Genomic DNA, 20,661 nt, shown 5'->3' on the forward strand with positions numbered 1-20,661 from the left:
GTTCAACTCGCATACAAGTCGATGTATCAGAATGGGCTTTTGCTTGACTACGTTATCAAACAGCTAATAATGTGTTGCTAATGTTACACAAACCATGTTCCCGTTCCCCATCTCAGAGTCAGACAGCTGCCTTCTAAAATCAGTATCCTTAGAAACGCTTTGAACAACTCAGAACGTCATTGGAGAAAGGTATATAGTTCATCATAACATCATAATATACATCATATACAAAATTCACCCACTATATTGCTAAATGTACCAGATTTTTCATATCAACAGAAAAATACACCGGGATAACCTGGCTTCTCTTGAGACTCCCCTGCTTCGCAGTTAATGATAAAGCCCGCACGCACGTTAACGGTTATAAGGTAGTTTGTGATGTAAGAAATACCGGTGATTTCAAACCGCGTTTTTGAGACTGTCTTTTTTTCACTGCAGCTTTAAGGAGAAAATACTCAGCAATGCTGCTGACTTATGAGTTTGCACATGGTTTGTCTTAAAGCATATTAAAAACACCACATAGACATATAAACAACATTAAAAACTTGATTTTCACCACAGGGGGTCTTTAAGCATTTTTCCATTTATTCCAAAATAATAACTATAGGCAGTAATAATTTAAACAATATATTTTATTTGTGTATTGATGTTCAGCTGTTCTTTTTAATAGTCATCCCGTGCGGTAAACACTGGTTACAGACAGTTCTTCAGAGAAACATTTACCGGCACAAACAAACTTAACAGCCAAAAAAAAAAAAAAAACGACCAGACCACAAGGGAGTCAAAGGTAAAATATACCCTTTTATTCTCACACTCAAAACAATTTCACATGTAAGCACACAACAACACACAGCCACTCACACACACATACACACGCAGAATGCTAAGCAAGCAGAATGCAAAGCAAGCAGAAAGGATCTCAGTCGTTGCATGGTCATTTTCACTTCACGGGGGGACTCCGAGTTTCATCATACCTCTCAAGCTGGGTCTCTTCCAAAAAACATATTTGGCAAATGACAACAGTCCCACAGCGCCTGGCCTTCTCTTGGCCTGAACTGAACAGCTACTCAATGAAGAGAAAGAGAAGACGACTAACAGCAAGACCACACAGCACTACACTGTATGCATGTACGCTTTCATGTACTTGCTGCTTCTTGTTTACAAAACCATTATCTACCTGAAGTAGGCATGTCAACAGCACCGATATTATTGGAATACATTGATAATGAAAGTCAATCCGAGTTCCTTTCAAGTCCTGTCACAGCATGCCGCGATATTAGTATGCATATATTACAATAACTACAGTTGGGCAGCGAGTCAGCTACTGTCTAATCTGTAAACACAAGTTATAACAAGTTATTTTCTGTAGCATGTAACTAGCATCAGTTTGAACAATGACTATTTACATTATTCTGCTCAGTGGAAATTACTGCACTCTTCTAAGAGATAACAGCCTTGTATGTATGTATATTTAATACATAATTCACAATCTAAAACATTAAAAATTCAAGCAGTTTACTTAATTTGTTTCTTTGTTTTAATTTGTTCTCTTGCTTGTAATTTGTTTCTTTTTCCACATATCTGTATTTGATATCACAAAAACTCTAAGCTAAAGTACCCTTCATGAAGCAAGGAACAATAACCTACCACACTTCATTCAAACATGAATTAATTACCACCCTCTTTAATTATGAAACAAATACACACACTCAGAGCTCTGTAATGATGCTGAGTGTTACAATAAAATTCATAACTGTTTTTTAACAATTATGCTACCAAGCAAAATGGGAATTCCATTTGTTTCCAGATCACTTCCATTAAATATAAATCTGGATAAAGAGTTCATGTAAGAGTGTAAAATACTCAAAAGTCACAAAACCATGCAAAAACATGCAAGTGGAGGAACCAAGATGTAACTCAGCAATTTACAGAGCTGTAAGACTAGATACAGCCTGATACATAAACATATACACAATCAAAACATGTAGACTACATAGAATATCTAAGCAAGTTCATTTTTTTCTCTACATCAGAGACTTATGACACCACTTAAAAGGGCAGCAAACTAACATTTGTGAGCAGTAGCACCGGTGCCACAAAGTTTTACAGATGGTGGCACCAGCACCTGATTTAGTAGCGCTGGGGGGATTTTTAATCAAAGGTAGAAAGAATTTCACTCTCAAAAGTTTGTTGGAACCCAATACCGTGGTTACAGTTAACGTTAGTACATTAAATCCATGGTGAATTTTGGTAATTTGTGGACTGAAAAGCCTTCTATACTAGGGCTGTACGATTAATCGCAATTTACACGTAGGCCTGTCACGATAACAAATTTTGCTGGACGATAAATTGTCCAAGAAATTATTGCGATAAACGATAATATTGTCGTTCGAGACCATTTTCATCTAATATAATGATAATGGCATAATAATGCAGGTACACCTTTTCAAAGATCTATAAACTTTTATTTCTTAAGAATATTAAACATTGAAAACGGAAAAACATTTTAAATATCCACAAAAAATGAACAAAACAACCAAAAACAATAAAAGCAATGGACTCTCAGTGTCTGTTAACAAAAAAATGCACTTGAATAAATACCAAAAACAATAAATAAAATGGATGTAAACAAAATTGCACTTCAAAAAATATTAAACATTAGGCTCATACATAAATAGTGATACATTCCATAACAGGCAAAACTACCGGTTAGGACCTTTGTAAACAAATAAAAAAAAGCCTCAACAGGCCATATCACACCATTTTGCACTGTCCTCCTGTTATTTTGTCGACTAAACAAACGCTCGAGTGATTGTGTAATTTACTGTCGGGAAGACGGAGACGCGCTTTATTGCGTGTATATGCTACGCACTGAAAATACTTGGTTAGGATTAGGGGTGAGGAGTGCGTGCGTATTACACGCCATAAAGTGCGTATCATATGCACGCAAAAACTATTTTTTGGCGTATAAATGGCACGAGAAATAACATTCATGATATAGATACGCATTTTCATGAGATCGAGCTCGCTGTCGCGTTTGGCTTTCAAACCAATTCCATCTTTTTCTTTTTTTCCCCCTCCAACTCACAACTAGCGTCTTCTCTCTCTCCCGGCAGTCGCCGCAAGCAGTCCCGCCGGCGCTTTCCCATACAAAGACCATGTGACTGACAAGCGCCGCGCGCCGCCTCCCCACACAAAGACCATGCAACTGACAAGAGGGTTCACTCCTCCTATACGCTAAGGAACCGAGAGTGGTCATCCAGTCTATTTGGTAGAGAGAGAGAGAGACGAGGAAAACAAACAAGCATGCAAATGGAATTATCGCGGCCGGAAAAATTATCGAGCTCATTTTTTTTTATCGTGCAATTAATTGATTTATTGACTATCGCGACAGGCCTATTTACACGTAATAGCACTGATAATAGCTATGCGTAATAGCACTGACTAATCACGATTTTGAAATCGCAAAGGCTGCGATTATTTTTTATGCGCAGCTTGTCATTGATGTACGGCTCTGTAAACGCTGCTCCATCTGAAAGCCCTGTGAGTTTGAGTCATTTATAACGTGCATTTGAAAAAGCAACACGCATCAAACATTTTTCAAAACATTTATGAACCTCTTGTCCAACAAAAAAACATTTAATAAAATGCTTTTACTACAAACTCACTTCATAATGACAGTTGAGCATCCTTCTATGAGATGATGCGGCTTCTTACAAAGAATAAGGCAGTTGTGTGTTTTATTAGTCATGTTTAATCAATCAAAGCGTTTCAATCTTCTGTTTATTCAGCTACAGATAGTATGATGCCCGATAGGGATCTCCTGGAATGATGTGCTTTATCGTACTTCTGCGGCAGGGCATATTTGGCGTGTGTGCGTGAGAGCGCATAAAATAATCACAGCCTTTGCCAAATCACGTGCGGTTTCATTGCGATTAATTGTGCAGCCCTTTTCTATACCCTGTTCGTTCATGGCATATTTCTACTGGTTTCCACATTAGTGCTGTTTGATCTGATATCTATGGTTTATGACAGAATTCTGCGCTGAATTTGAATGCTTCTCAGTAGATCTTGCAGCGATGTTAATACAGCTGCAAAATCAAACACTTTCTCACTGGATCTCCAATCGCGCTGTTTAGTTCCGCTTTCGATTTGTTTGCCATTTGATGCCTTTCATTTGCAATCAGTGCGACCTCTAACAAAATATATGCACTGGCAAGAAAAAAGGTTGCAAAATGCGACCATTTGGTTGCAGTCTGGAGAACTGCTTAACACAATCACTCAGAAACCAGTTCCTCTGGTTTTCACAAAGAGCTTATTTAATACTCCATGACAAATGTAATGCCTGTCATTTTCAAGAGTGGCATATAACACTATAAGAGCTGAAAAGCGATTAGTAGCAGCAGCAGTGCGGGATGGTTAAACAATGAGCGCCTACGAGAGTATAAGGCTAAGTGAGTTTGCATGTTTGTACCTTGAACAGTTGCAGTTTGATCTCTGTGTGGAGTCAACAAAGTCCCAGGCGCCCACTTTCATCAGCGTCTCCTCCTCGCTGGTCCCATTGGAGGCTGTGGCGGAGAATTTCCGTCTGTGGAGACACGATGAAACAAGATTGGAATCAAACTCTGTATCTTCAGAATGGCTTTCTAAATAAAAACATCCATGGTATTTCGTCAAAGCTAGTAGTTGTACATTTTACTCGAATTCAATTTTCCCAGGATAGATTTTGTTTTGAAAGTCAATTTCTGTATAGACACATACCATTAAGACTTACACAAAAGCTTTAGAATATTTCATAATTATTGCACAGTAATTTTTTTATTTTATTTGACACACATTGACCTTTTGGAGTAAAGCCAGAAATGGCATAATAGAAGTCACAGACTATTATTGCATTTTTAGGTAAAATTGAAACAATAAAACAATTGCAAAATGGCAAAAAGTGAACATGCAAAAACGTCATATATTTTGGCCCCAACAATTTTTAACTAATAAATTGCATTAATTTACTATCTAAAATGTCACAACACAACCTAACATTTCAGTTTTGGAGGACAGAAATAGTTTTTTCCTAAAATGGATTTAACAAAACCATTGCACATCCATGCAAATTCGAAACGAACACCTTACAGAAAAGTTGTGAAAAGTTCCCTGAGTAACAACTAGCACCAATGACTTGTATTTGCTTTCTTTTTCTCTTTATTAAACTAATCAATGATAAGACAATCTGAGGCTCAGATATGCATTGTACCAGTTTTAGCAGTGCAGCTTTGATTTATCTTGACTGTGAAATGGGATTATCTGATGTAAGATTTGCTCTGAGCTCATCTGAGGATGTCAGAGCACACTTACTTGTTCTGAGCTCGGTTGATGTTGCACTCTTGCCAGACGCCCTCAACCACCTGACTGGCCATCCTGCGTGGAATCTTGCCACCATGGTGACTGGTGCTGTCAACACTGAATCCATCCATTGCCATCGGCAACCGCATCCACTTCTGTGCCGAGTGAGAGTGAACTACAGAAAGAAAGAAAAAGACAAAAAGTTTGAGTGTAATGGATCTCGCCCATGAAATGAGATGGGTATGGGTTTGAGTTAAAATAGAGGCATGTTCACCTGTCTGAGCTTCCTCTGGTGAGGTGGGAGGAGTCAGGGTCACTGAAGAGATGGCAGGGTCACGGTTTGAAGCAGGCACTTGATGGCCATTTGAATAGACAGCAGTGCAGTGCGACGACCCCGTAGGTGTTACAGTGATCGGGATGTCTGACTGCGGGACTAACACTAGGCATGCAGGATACACCATGCGCACACCACCTGGAGAAAAATCCCATCCATTAGCACAATGAACAATTAATAAATGCACACTAGAGATGTAACAGTGATCAAATTCTCCCACCGGGGGGGATGTATAAAATGAAATAAATAAATAAATCAGCGTCAATTCACCCGTTGCAGGGAGTTTGATTGACAGGCAATTTCAACCGAAAGCAGTCAGGAGATTTACGTCTGTGGATTTGCACTTGAAAAACTGTGTGTACTGACGTCTTTCTGCGGTTAAAACAACAGTCCTTCTGATGTTCATTCATGTTTATTTGATGCTTAACTAAGGAAGAGATGATCGGTTCAGCATTACCTGAGGCAATCTGTCACGACACATTGAAGAGTCACAAAACGGTAGGCCTATTTCAAGAAGCCGTTCGCCGGAGATGTGTTAAAAGATAGCGGAGTGCACTCGTACGAGGACACTCGACAAAACTGACATTTGGCATAATTTGTGTGTTATGGTTCGTTAAAGCCCGAAAGAGAACTCGATACTGATGCAGGTCTTTCTGTGCGTTGTGTCTGTCACATAGGCAGGACACTGACAGACAGCACGGCCTCTTTTTTTCTTGTTGCGCTTGAATGGTTTAAAAGCATTTGCATTAATAAGAGCGTTATCATACAACACTATTCAACGGGTGACAGAAAAAAAACGTATACTGCGTTTTAATTGCGTTCAATATTTTTAACGCTTTCAACGGAAAAAAAATTGCAGCGGTGGGCAAGTGATGAAACCGGTGTTGCGACTGAACACTGTGTAACACCAACTATCGTAGCAAGCCTAATGCACACTTGTACACGCATACATGTATATCTCCGCAATGCAATTAGTTTAAGACTTTACCTAACAGACTTTTAAGTAAAATATATTTTGGTCCAACTCACCAACAAGCACTTCCACTGCTGCCAGAGAGTCGTCCTCCCAGTCGATGTCCTCCATTTTGTCCTCTGCGCTCTCCTTGGAGGTGGGGCTGATGGGATAGAACTGGTTCCATTCTTCAATGAGCTTCTGTGTTGGAGGGTCAGACAGCTTGAAGGACTGGCCGGTCAATGTCCCGTTCAATCCAAATGGACTCAGAATCACTGTAGGGAAAGTAAAAGAAAAGATTCATTGATACACACAATGTACAGAACACAAGAGATACTGGACGATAGTGAAATAAAGGGTAATAATCTGGAACACAGGCCGGTCACAATTATCTGATCTAATTAAGATTGAGATAATCATAATCACTGTGTTCTTTTCATCCCAATCACAGACTGCCACTCAGATAAAACAACAGTGCAAATGGAAATATCTATCAATCTTAAAATTAAACTATATTATAAATGTAACATTATTATTAATACTAATAAATACAAATAAAAATATTTAATATATTTAAACATTAACAATTCTAATATTTAAAATATTGGGTCATTCAACTTTATGCAATATTTCTGTACAAAAGACCAAAAAACAAACAAAAGGAAAGCTTTATGCATCAAAGGGATAGTTTACCCAAGTAATTTACTCACACGCATGTTCCATGTTCATCTTCAGAACACAAATTAAGATATTTTTTATTAAAACAGAGCTTTCTGTACCTCCATTGACAGCTATGCAACTACCACTTTGACGCTTCATCAAGAGATCGTAAAACTAATCCATATTTTTTTTATTGATCAGCGAACAAACAGAAGCTCAACCAAGAACAAACCTCTTGCAGAAGCTCAAACTTATAGAGCTTATGTCACGAGAATGAACCTCATTGGTTCTTGCACGTCAAGCGAACATGCTTGAGTTTCCGTTTACCACAACTGAGAGGAGTTGATGAATGTTTCTATGTAAATAAAAGCTTAAATTAAATCTGTTGTTCAGCATATAACGTTGTAGTGTTTCTTCATTTGGACTAAACCACTCAATTCATATGGATTAGTTTTACAATCTTTTTAAAGCCTCAAAGTTTTAGTTGTGTAGCTGTCAACGGACGGACATAAATCTCAAATTTCAACAAAAAGATCTTTATTTGTGTTCTGAAGAGAAACGAAAGTCTTATGGATTTGGAACGACATGAATGTGAGTAAATGATGACAGTTTTCATTTTTTGGGTGAACTAACCCTTTAAGCTTACAATGTGAAAGACGTGAGGGAAAAAAAAACTATTCAATTGTTAACTGTAATTGTATGATATCTAAAAGCTCGCAAAAAAATTTATGATTGTAACAAAACTAGCTGGTGAACAAAAGGAATTACCAAGACCATGTAACATGCACCAGATGATAACCATTTAACCATTTTGCCCTTAAGCCATTGGTTCCCAACCTGGGGGGCGCCAGAGTTCACAGGGGGGGCGCGGGAGCGGATATGCTTTGAGGTGAATAAAGATGCATAAAATGTTCCACTAATCATTTTATATAAAATAATTTTTTCTAAGTTTTTAAAAAAATCATATGCTTACAATGCTGATTTCAATTACAACTTTGTTATTTCAAATGTAGGCGCGTTGTGCGTGGCAAGCGCGTTCATAATGTAAGAGATGCCGGCGCGACCACAACATTGCCCAACATCAAATGGCAAACGTAATGCAAGCGGAACGAAACTGATTGTTATTGTGTGGTTGAAGGACCGTTTATCAGTTTGGACCAGTGCAGCGCGAGCCGATCTTGATCAAGCGACACTGTTACTACACAGCGCTAAGAGATCCAGTAAAGAAAGCATTTGAATTCGACACTAAAGTAATAACATCGCTGCGAGATCTAGTGAGAAACATTCACATTTCTCCGTTATTAACGGATCAAACAGCGCTGACGTGGAAACCAGGAAGAAACATTGTGCCATGAATGAACTATCCAGTGTCCACAGATCTGCAACATTCACCATGGATTTACTGTAGTAACACTAACTGTCTGCAACCATGGAAGTTTGGCAGGAAGAGTAGGCTATAATGCCTTCAAGTAACATTACATCGGTTTTATTTTTACATTATGAATACAATTGCTGCCCTCAAATGTTAATCTGAAATAAAATAAACCTTTGTTTATAACTACAATATTACATTTAATTTTTTCCAAGGAGCTGTTTTGTTTTATATGCTCATAAGAAGAGTCAATTATAGCTCTAGAATTGCTCAAAGTAAAAAAATATCATACTTTATGATGTTAGTTTTAATATAAAAAAGAATTAAACGGATTGTTAAATATGTACATGGGGGGGCCCCAAGAAAAAAGGTTGGGAACCACTGCCTTAAGCAATTTGCCTATCATGTAAGTACTTATGTTAACATGTTAAGGCAAAAGAACCTCTGCTAAAAAGTAAAATCAAGTGGCAGTTATATGGAGTTGTCATTGGAAAGTTGCTGGTTCTTCTGATGTAAAAAGCCCAGCATATGTAGAAGAAACACATGAAGAGTGAAGAGCGTGTAATCAGAACAGGGCCAAAGCAAATGAGTCTATGAAGCGGGGAACACTGTACAAACACTCCCGCCTGGCTCCCTCTCAACCGCTCTCTCCACTTCTGTTCCTCATTAACTGTGGTCTTAAATGACTCCTCCACTGCAGCCGGGTCTCTTTCCTTCCTCCTTTCTCTCAGACACTTTCTTAAACCCTTTCATATCAACACAGCCTCCAGTTACTGCCAAGCAGCACTCATTCAGGGCCCATAAACCAACTAAAATAAACAGGTCACTCAGAGGGAGAGAGACAGAAACAGGATGAAAGAAAAAGACAAGGAGAGAGAGCAAGACAAGGTGAGACAAATATGGAAGCAACAGCATCAGTTTTCACTCTATTGGTATCTTACCAAAACACTTTAGTTTCTCAAGAGCAGCTCTGTTACATGCTGTTTTCATGCCTAAAAAAAACAACTAAACATAGCGGTAGGTAGTTACAGAAATCTCATATTGTACCACCTAATATATTGATACAGTGAGGAAAATAAATATTTGAACACCCTGCTATTTTGCAAGTTCTCCCACTTAGAAATCATGGAGGGGTCTGAAATTGTCATCGTAGGTGCATGTCCACTGTGAGAGACATAATCAAAAAAAAAAAATCCAGAAATCACAATGTATGATTTTTTAACTATTTATTTGTATGATACAGCTGCAAATAAATATTTGAACACCTGAGAAAATCAATGTTAATATTTGGTACAGTAGCCTTTGTTTGCAATTACAGAGGTCAAACGATTCCTGTAGTTTTTCACCAGGTTTGCACACACTGCAGGAGGGATTTTGGCCCACTCCTCCTCACAGATCTTCTCTAGATCAGTCAGGTTTCTGGGCTGTCGCTGAGAAACACGGAGTTTGAGCTCCCTCCAAAGATTCTCTATTGGGTTTAGGTCTGGAGACTGGCTAGGCCACGCCAGAACCTTGATATGCTTCTTACAGAGCCACTCCTTGGTTATCCTGGCTGTGTGCTTCGGGTCATTGTCATGTTGGAAGACCCAGCCTCGACCCATCTTCAATGCTCTAACTGAGGTTGTTCCCCAAAATCTCGCAATACATGGCCCCGGTCATCCTCTCCTTAATACAGTGCAGTCGCCCTGTCCCATGTGCAGAAAAACACCCCCAAAGCATGATGCTACCACACCCATGCTTCACAGTAGGGATGGTGTTCTTGGGATGGTACTCATCATTCTTCTTCCTCCAAACACGTTTAGTGGAATTATGACCAAGAAGTTCTATTTTGGTCTCATCTGACCACATGACTTTCTCCCATGACTCCTCTGGATCATCCAAATGGTCATTGGCAAACTTAAGACGGGCCTTGACATGTGCTGGTTTAAGCAGGGGAACCATCCGTGCCATGCATGATTTCAAACCATGACATCTTAGTGTATTACCAACAGTAACCTTGGAAACGGTGGTCCCAGCTCTTTTCAGGTCATTGACCAGCTCCTCCCGTGTAGTTCTGGGCTGATTTCTCACCTTTCTTAGGATCATTGAGACCCCACGAGGTGAGATCTTGCATGGAGCCCCAGTCCGAGGGAGATTGACAGTCATGTTTAGCTTCTTCCATTTTCTAATGATTGCTCCAACAGTGGACCTTTTTTCACCAAGCTGCTTGGCAATTTCCCCGTAGCCCTTTCCAGCCTTGTGGAGGTGTACAATTTTGTCTCTAGTGTCTTTGGACAGCTCTTTGGTCTTGGCCATGTTAGTAGTTGGATTCTTACTGATTGTATGGGGTGGACCGGTGTCTTTATGCAGCTAACGACCTCAAACAGGTGCATCTAATTTAGGATAATAAATGGAGTGGAGGTGGACATTTTAAAGGCAGACTAACAGGTCTTTGAGGGTCAGAATTCTAGCTGATAGACAGGTGTTCAAATACTTATTTGCAGCTGTATCATACAAATAAATAGTTTAAAAAAAATATATTGTGATTTCTGGATTTTTTTTTTTTTTTTTAGATTATGTCTCTCACAGTGGACATGCACCTACGATGACAATTTCAGACCCCTCCATGATTTCCAAGTGGGAGAACTTGCAAAATAGCAGGGTGTTCAAATACTTATTTTCCTCACTGTATATTGATCCACATTTTAGGGGTTAAGAGGAGTAAGGAGCTTCCAGGGAGAAGGGGGGTGGATGAATCCATCCTGTGTCCTTCCATTAGCCGGCTCATTCCATGGCCTTCATCACACAAATCCATAAAAGCCACAATGACAGAGGACACCTCCGTCCATCCGGAAGAGGTATGGGAAGAGGGAATGGGGAGGGGGGCTATACAAATGGAAAGGTGGCACGATTCATCTTTAATGGGTTTCAGTGGCTTAAACCTACACGCTTTAACAGCGATCATTATCCTTTATAAACACTGGAAGACAAAAGCATCCAAAATGCATTATTTCAAGAAAAACCAAGCTGACCAGACCTAACAAAACAAACACGGCTTGTTTGCAGATGTCTCTCCAGGCAAAAATAGCTCTTTTAATATCCGACAGCTCCCTGATTGAGCCAAGGTGACGGGGCCGGAATTTGTTTAGCCTCTGGACCCCCGGCTCGTCGCAGTGCATCAGAAAAGACTACGCTGAAAACCACAATATATTTACAGAAAGGAAGCCCGCCATTGAGCTCTTCAGGCAGGTGTCAGGGTGGAAGGTCAGAATTTGCATTGCAGGAGAGCTCGAAGCATTGAATCTACTAAAGATGTATCCGCATGTCGGCCATCATTAGAGAGAGGTCTGCTGCTCTGGTCTGCATTTGATTGGGGGCATCACACCGATATAAAGCAATTTTCAGACAAATAGGCAAACAAATGTATTCCAATATCACACTGTTCACCTCACATTTATTCTGTCAAGCAATCTGTACACTACCAGTCTCGCTCTCTCTCTCTTCTGCTCAGTTAAGTGAGCTATGAGTTCATTACACCCCTCTCACTGCTCTTTATGAGGTCATAGTCGCAACACTCGCACGCTCACTAATCCGAGACTGTCAGAAACGGTGAGCAGCAGACCAAAGGAGATCGAGAGAGAGCAGGCGAGTGAGAAAAAGGTCAGCTGGTTCCAATTGACACATCACACATTCCTGATTCACTGCAAAGGTTATTTCCCATCAAAAGGATGAATTATGTTTTAAAACTTTAATTTGCAGGAATGCAAACAATCTCAATTATGCAAAACAACATCAGATGTGATTCTAGTGCATGGTTCTGGGAGCAGATTGGTCAATACAGCATTCCAGCCAAGCTTAACTACACAATACTAAATGAAACCCATTCAAAAGTGAGCATCAGAAGCAATACTTCCCACTGATAGTCCTTGGGTACATAAGAGCAACTGCGGGCTTTAAAAATCCAGTTAAGGTCTTAAAGTCAGCAATTGTTTTTTTCCCCGTTGTGATGTACATCCAAGTGAAACGGCTTCTTAAACAAATAAAAAAAAACATAGGATGGGACTTGATTTTGTCCATGGAGAAATCACTGGATGGTTAGACCATTGTCATTTGCTAACTGCTGCAATCTCATGTGAGTGACAGTTTGCTGGAAGTGAGGATTATTTACCCAGCCATCGCAGCAGTGCAGACGAAATCGGAGAAAATGTGTCATTGCGAGGAGGAGGGGAAGTTAAGGTTTTTGACTAAAGATTTTGAAGGCACAGGAATTAAAAAAAAATTATAATATGCACAGATAAATCATTAATAATAACACTGCAATATTCCATTAAAAAAAATAAGAATTGTCATTTTTGATTTCATGTCAATTTAAAGGCACCCTTGATTTCCGGTTTTACTTGTGTAGAAACCGTGGAAACACTAAAATATGCTTTAATATATTTTGTGTTTTATTCCACGGGTAAGCAACTGTTTGGATACCTTAATCAACAGAAAACCAGGACCACAATGGAAATAAGTTTGTAACGTTCTTGTGTTATCCTCGACAGTTCTGATTAATGTATAATGTCACTGTGATGACTTCTTGTTATGCATTTATTTTTGTTACTGTCTAATAAACCAAATCAAATAAAAAAAATAATCATTGTTATATAGGAGTGCTGGAATGACACGTTGACGTAATCGACATAGTCGATTTGTGTGGAATACGTCATTTCGTTGAGCCGTTTCTGTTCATCCCCAATGATGGTGGCTCCGACTCCCGGCATGCTGAAAATCAGCCGTTATTACAAAAATATCGAACTTGATTCGATCCTCCAGCACGATCTAAAGTGTGGATATTTTTTAAACAGAGACCGAATAAAATAGTGCTCTGCACTATTACCATGGCACTCAGTACCATGTTTGTACTAGGGCTGCAACAAACGATTATTTTGATAATCGATTAATCTATCGATTATTAGGACGATTAATCAACTAATCGTCGATTATTTCACAGACTAATCAGTAAGTTTGGAACGATTATTCAGCTTTTTCAATTAGTTAAAACACTGAGTTATACATATTCTAACTATAATATAAAAAAAGAAAATCACTTCAGCTTTTGAAATGGTTGTTTTAGTGAACTTTGAGCCAACTAAACAGGTCATTCTCTTTAAGTTTTCAGATTTTTGTCCAACTCAAATCACACAAATGCTCTCTAAGCAGTTTAAATATTCTGTTCTCTTTCAATAGAAAAAATAAACAAAAATGAATCCGCTGCATTACAGAAAAACTTGAGTTGAGTTTGACATGAGTTAAGTTGATATTATAAAATTGACATGACAATTGAGCTAACAGAGACATTCTCATTCACCTTTTAATTTACAGTATGAAAAAGTAACTGACATGATATTCTTCATGAATATGGAACAAAATACAGACAAGTGATAAGACCTATTTTTTACTGTCTATGGATAAGACTGTAATACCTAATAGTGTTACAATAATAAAAACAGTCCTGACTCCTAAGCTCGATCAAGCTTTATTCTATGCAAAAATAAATCATCACATTACTGTAATTACATTATTATTGTTCATATTATTGCTATTATTAGTAGTATCACATTCTCTAATAAAGAGATTTACTGCTAGTTATTTAGCTACAGCTGGAGAACATTCACCTCTCACCAGCTCGTTGTGCTTTTACATGCATGTTGCACTCCCATGAAAAGCAAATTCCGCCTTGCATGTATTGCACACGACAGCATTCTTGGTTTGAAGTTTTGTGCAACTTTCACACACTGCTAGTTCGGATTCGTTTGCACTCCGTCATAATTCACGCTGTGTTTTCTTCTACCGCAATAGCATTTGTAACGGCTGCATTACACTCTAGCGCTACAGCGCCGTAGTGGTCAAATCGTGATATTGCAGGCCCTTACATTAGGTCACGTGGGATCAAACGACTACTCGACAACAAGGTATTTTGTCGACAATGTCGACTAATCGTTTCAGCCCTAGTTTGTACCATGGCTCAGTGTTCTTTTGTCAAGTGGCATAGAATAATCAGAAAGAGCTTTATTTGTAGAAACAATAATACACCATTTTCTATACCATGTTTTAAAATGAATTGCATGTAGGGCTGTCGCGGTGAAGGATTTTCCCTTGCGGTAATTTTGAGTGGCTCAATAGTGCGATATGCGGTTTTACCACATTTATTAATTTATTTTGATTTATTTATACTTATTTGTTGCTATATAAATAAGTGTCACGATGTGGTCAGCATGCACAAAAACGAGTACATTTTCAGTAACCAATAAACCGAAACTAACAGCGTCTCTCCGTATTGAAAACCTGTCACTCAGCGCGCAGTTGTTCCATTCATTCAACAACACGTTCAAAAACGTTGATTGATTCATTAAAAGATAGTAATGAAACAAGGTTAATTATTTTTAACTTTGAGCTCCACTTTTCAAGGCTCAGCTGACCAGCAATGCGTCGCATGTGTAACGCTGAAGCTTCACTTAATAGAGACAAATGGCATTGATTCAATGCGTGACTCACTGAGTTTTGTTTCCCGCGACCGCGAGTTCCTCGCGCTGTGGATTCTGACCAGCGCTGTCGCTGATGCCATTCATGGTAAATACCCTTTATTTTAAACGTTAAAAGGATGACAGGACAAATATTTAACTTTCCTTGGACACGGCAACCTTTTCACGAATATGACTTGACCTCAAAGACAGACGCAGGTAATCACACGCGCTCAGTCGATCTCTCTCATTGACTACGTTTACATGCAGCCAATAACCCGTTCAAAACCGGAATATTAGCAATAACCCGGTCGCGCACGGCCATGTAAACACCGGCAAAAACCCGGATATGCTCATATCCCGGTTTTTAAAAACCCGGATATTATACCTGGGGTACCCCTTTTCTAACCCGAATATTTGGTCATGTAAACGCGTATCGACATATCCCCATCAAAAGGAACATTGATTTGTGTTCTGCGCATGTTTTATTCACAAGGAATCTTGGTCTTTTGAGGAGAGACGGCGTATACAAAACCCCGCGTGCAGTATACCGGAAGTAAACAAGAAGTAGAGGTAAACATGGCGAGACGCAGCACAGCACCACACTTTTGGAGCGAGGAGGAAAGCGCAAACAAAGGCGATTGCTATCTGCCCCGAACTATTCATTATCCGCGTGCTGCTGCTGCTGTTGTTGTTGTCTTTGGATACAGGAAGAAGAATCGGAAATGACGCATATTGCGTCTTAAGGTTGTCCGTACGTCCAGACGCTAACCGTGCGTCGCCGTTTACATCGGGATATTGCAAATTGATTACAAATTCCATGTATACAGGAGTAACTCTCTCTGCTCACGCATGTAAACAGGTTATTCCGAATGTTTCAGAAACCCAAATAGTGACCTTAACCCGACCATAACCCGAATATTGACAGCTTGTAAACGTAGTCAGTCACTGTCTGTTTAGGCTTAAGTGCAACTCCACAAAGCCTTACAAGTACACATGCACGAAGTTCAAAACAAGAAGCCTTATGAAAAAAGAAAACACGCGAATATCGCGGTTGCTGCGGTTACTTGAATTCCTCTGCGGTTGGCTTGTCAGTAGCGCGGTACTGAAATATTGCAGTTACCCTGACAGCCCTAAATGCATGCCATTAACAACACAAGTCATCCAGATTTTATTAATGATATCGATCTAGCCTACTGCAATGTGCAACAAGTGTTTCATACCAGCCACCGAGCGAACACACAGAGTAACGTTAGATAACTTTCAACACACTCAAATGTATTTTTAGTATGGTTGTTTTTACCCAGTAAAAACAGAGATGTTACCACACAATTTCAATTAGTCGAATAAACTGACCAGTACGAGTAGGAATTTCGTTAGAATGAAATCAAATACGTAAAATAACTTTATACCACTGTAACGTTAATAAAACTTTTTTACATTAGCTCATCCATGAACATGATTTCTGCCCAATTCCCAACGGATTTCTTTTCATCGGCTGTGGAGGTGAAGACGACATATCCCATGATTCCACACTCATTCACAGCGTCATTAAATTACGCCTTTGTTTTGAATAAGTATCCTCTAGCAGCAAATTTGCACATGTTTTTTAAATTACTGTGAATTACTGTAAATTAATGTGTGTAATTTTTAAATTACACACATTACTTTGGAAGGACCACTTAATTCCACTTTTCTATTGTACTTAAAGGGTTGCGCAATAAAAATAAAAATATCACATCATAACCTTTGTTTCGATTTTAAGATTTAAGGATGTGCAGAAGCCACCATCAGGACGTCAAGCCCTGCCCATGTTACTGGTAATGAAAAACACTTCCCTCTTCCCCAAGTAATCACAACAGGAAAAGGTCTTTAACTCTATTTCTGTATTTAATTTTAATTTTTATTTATTTATTTTTGATAAGGAGGGGCAGAAAGGATACCACTAGGCTTTACTAATTATAAAACTCATCTCATTTTGATTGGAAAGGAAATGCTGGAAAGAGTAAAAGTGCGAGGAGAAACAAAAGCAGAGGAGAGAGGGGGGAAAAGATGAAAAAGCATATCAAGTAAAGAGTGTTCTATCACCTTGGAAAGGGCTGGAGGCCTGCTGGGCCAATGTCAGGTGCTCCTCGCTCAGGTGGTATACGGGCTGGTGCTGGTTGATCTCCACGCTGGTGCACACATTACTGTCTCCATGCAGGAAGAACGTGAAGGAGCAAGACAGGTGTTCTCTGAGTAAGAAAGAGAGAGAGAGAGAGACAGGTGCTTAAGTTAAGCAGCAACATGTGCTTCAAAAAGAGAAAAAAAATAAAAATTAATTGGAGACCCAACAACTAAGGACATATCATTGATTGGATTTTTTTATGTATTTACAGAATGAGTCATATTTAATCAGCATCTGAAATCTTGTGAATCATTTAACTGCCATCTGATGTGATCATTACAGGCCTAAGAAAAAATCGGATTAATTTGTAACTAAAAACAGTGATGTCAATATTTCAAACATGTTATAAACATCACACATCAATAAGATGCAAGTGTCTGGTCTTTGACCTCAAGGATTACACTGCGTTTGACTGTTCTCTTCATGAATGCATTAGGCTCTTTAATATATGTAAAAGGACAATAACACTTCTAAATTAGTCATACTCAGAGCTGTGTAAAGCCTGAGCTCTGTGAAAATAAGTCCAAACTACACCAGCTTCCTAATATGTGCTTAAAATCCTTTGTTCCACGGTGCATTAGGGTAGCTCTGCTGATCTGGAATCATCACAGACATTAAAGCATCTTAAAGCAAAAGTAGTCCATTGGCAAAATTGCTTGACCAGAAAAACCCACTTATATTTCCATGAAATGCCACTGCATTATGCTTTAAAAGGAAACATTTGTAAAATAAAAAAGTTCCTGCATAAATTAATTATGCTTGCTACGGCAATTGTTGCTATTACTATTGCTCATACTTGGGAGTTATTTAAATATTTCAGTGACAATATATAAAAGTGCCAATATATAACAGCTTTTGACTGCGCCTCACAAACTCAGCTTCTTGTTCGTCTTCTCACCGGAACACGCACAGCAGCGGAGCAACGCATAGCAGCTTGTGATTCGGTCCGCTGAAGAGGTGCTTTTCTATGGCTAACAACTTTTATGTTGGGCTTGTTTCAACGGTGAGGAACTTGAACGCCGTAGCAACGGCTGTTTTTGTTTTTTCTGCTTATCTCCCGCACCCCCTGCAGTATCTGTGCACCCCACACTTTGAAAACCACTGATTCAGAGAACAGAATATCACAAAGTCTTGCTTTTCAGATTTTTTGAGCCTAGGAACAACCCAGAACATCTAAAGCCGGGTTCACACTGCACGATTTTGGCCACGATTTGGCTAAGACAAATTTTGTGAATCCTAAAAAATTCCTCTGATCCTAGGGTAAAGTCTTTGATCGCTAATTTGACATGTTCACCGACAGCCGAGTAATGACCATTGCGATCAAATCTTGCCTCCTCCGAAATGTCAGAAGTTGAGGCGCAGTCCAGCAGTGTGGCTTCTCCTACGACAAACATCAAATCAAACACCAATAGGAGAGTAAACCCAATGACGCAATTAGTGAGACGACAACAAACCACCACTTGCTCCACACACACGTCTTCGTTTTTTCCCTGTTTCCTTTTTTAAGAAAAGCAATGATCAAAATAAACGCTAAATATTGTTTTTGTTTGCTAGCCACAATTTCTATCTCCTGCATGTAAATTCCACTCACAGTCACCAAACGTGTCATGGGTTGATGTAAAACCCTGGATGAGTCTTTTTGCATGAGTCCATTTTTTAACATGTCTTGACTACCGAACAGTCTGACATTAATGACAACTGAGATCCTAGAGTGTGACATGGCTTACAGCGGGGATCATATTCGTACAATCTGACAAGCAACAATCGTAAAGGACAATTATAAATTGTACAGTGTGCACCCGGATTTAGTTCCACAACACTTATTCTGGATATATAATAAAGTGTTTATGGATGTGTCTCTGGTCCAGCCATTGTCCCATACAGTGTTACTGGGCCTCATTTATGAAATGAACATACGACAGAAATCTGTGTGTAAGGCCGTTTCCACGTTAAAACCTGCCATTTATCAATATGGACGTAAGCAGTGGCTACGATCAAATCTCACGTCAGGTCTCAGCTCGTGTACGCAAGTAAACTGCGATTAATCGTGCAGCCCTAATTTATAGCTACTAATTTTTCATTCTTGTTCTGAATACCGTTAAATGTAAAGGATTTTTTGTGGAGTGAGGGGGGAAACAGCCTCACTTGACTATAGTGTTTATAATGTTTGAAAATGTTTTGTGTTATTTATCGGTATTTAATATACATATAAATTAATGTCATTGTTTGCAATTACGAGGATAACAGGTGTTTTTGGAGTAAAATCAATTTCTCTTTCATGAGATGACTTCCTCTCCTAGGGGCGGAGCTTCTAAAACGTGAATTTTTAGGGGCGTGATATTCAAATGACGATTGTATTCAGCCACCACATTTATCAACGTCCGATCATTCGTATGATGGGATTGGCAGCATACGAATGTTTCATGAATCACACGTGAACCCTGTCATAAGATAATTTCTGCGCTTAGATCTGCGCTCGTTTTTATGTTAGATAAATGAGACCCACCGAGAGCAGCTTTATAACTATGGTCATTAACCTGAAAAAGTGTGTCTGAAAAAACAGTACAGGCAGTGTGCCATCAATATGGACAACTACCAAACATCTGCATTTAGAGTGAGAACCATAGAAGAGGATTGGCCACTAACCCACAGAGAGACACTGATTTGCAACTACGTCAAGCCTAAACTGAGTAAACTTGCCACACTGACCCCAAGCACTACAACAGCTCTTGGTCTTGCTAGGGGAGGATGTTTTACAGCAGGCTGCCCCCTGCAGAGATATTAGCACAACTGCGATCTGACGTTATTTTAGCTGCACAAGTCTTAAACGTTCTCAACAACAATGCACACAAAAGGAGGCTCTCTGAGCGAGCTCAATCCTGCTGCACCATCAGATTTGATCACATGGTCTACACACAGAACGTGCTCAATAACAGCATGCTCCTGAAGTTCTCTATTCAGCGGCAGACAGAACGATCAGTGTGTGCATCACTGAGCAGCTCCAAAACAAAAACCTGTGACCTGTGACCACTGTTCCTGCTCGAGTTCACACCAGTCCAAAATTAACTCTCAACAAATGAAAATAAAAAATTGTCTTTGGAAATGAGAAAATAAACAGAGCGACACGTATTGGGACTTCTGCATCTTCAGACAACTTATCCCTTTGTGGCCAATTCATCATCAGAGGTTTAACTAAGATTGATACTATTTCATACAAAATACATAAACAGTTCAAAAGTGTAGGGTCAGTAAAACATTAAGAAATGTATACTTCAGAAATGACGTTAAATTGATCAAGTGACAGTAAAGACATTTATGTTACAAAATATTTCTATTTCAAATAAAATTTTC

The 20,661-nt window shown here is 39.2% G+C and overlaps 1 protein-coding gene across 1 annotated transcript in view; it reads right to left on the minus strand.

Moving 5' to 3' along the window:
• Positions 1–20,661, minus strand: part of med13a (mediator complex subunit 13a) — an 88,263-nt gene that overhangs the window by 28,958 nt on the left and 38,644 nt on the right. The window contains exons 4-8 of the mRNA XM_084104257.1: positions 17,232–17,377; positions 6,704–6,901; positions 5,615–5,812; positions 5,353–5,515; positions 4,475–4,588 (exon numbers count right to left, since the gene is read on the minus strand). Of these exons, the coding sequence (XP_083960383.1) occupies positions 4,475–4,588; positions 5,353–5,515; positions 5,615–5,812; positions 6,704–6,901; positions 17,232–17,377 (819 nt within the window). The remainder of the gene's footprint in view (positions 1–4,474; positions 4,589–5,352; positions 5,516–5,614; positions 5,813–6,703; positions 6,902–17,231; positions 17,378–20,661) is intronic.

This window comes from Abramis brama (genome assembly GCF_963993115.1).
Source record: "Abramis brama genome assembly, chromosome: 25".
Classification (NCBI taxonomy): domain Eukaryota; kingdom Metazoa; phylum Chordata; class Actinopteri; order Cypriniformes; family Leuciscidae; genus Abramis; species Abramis brama.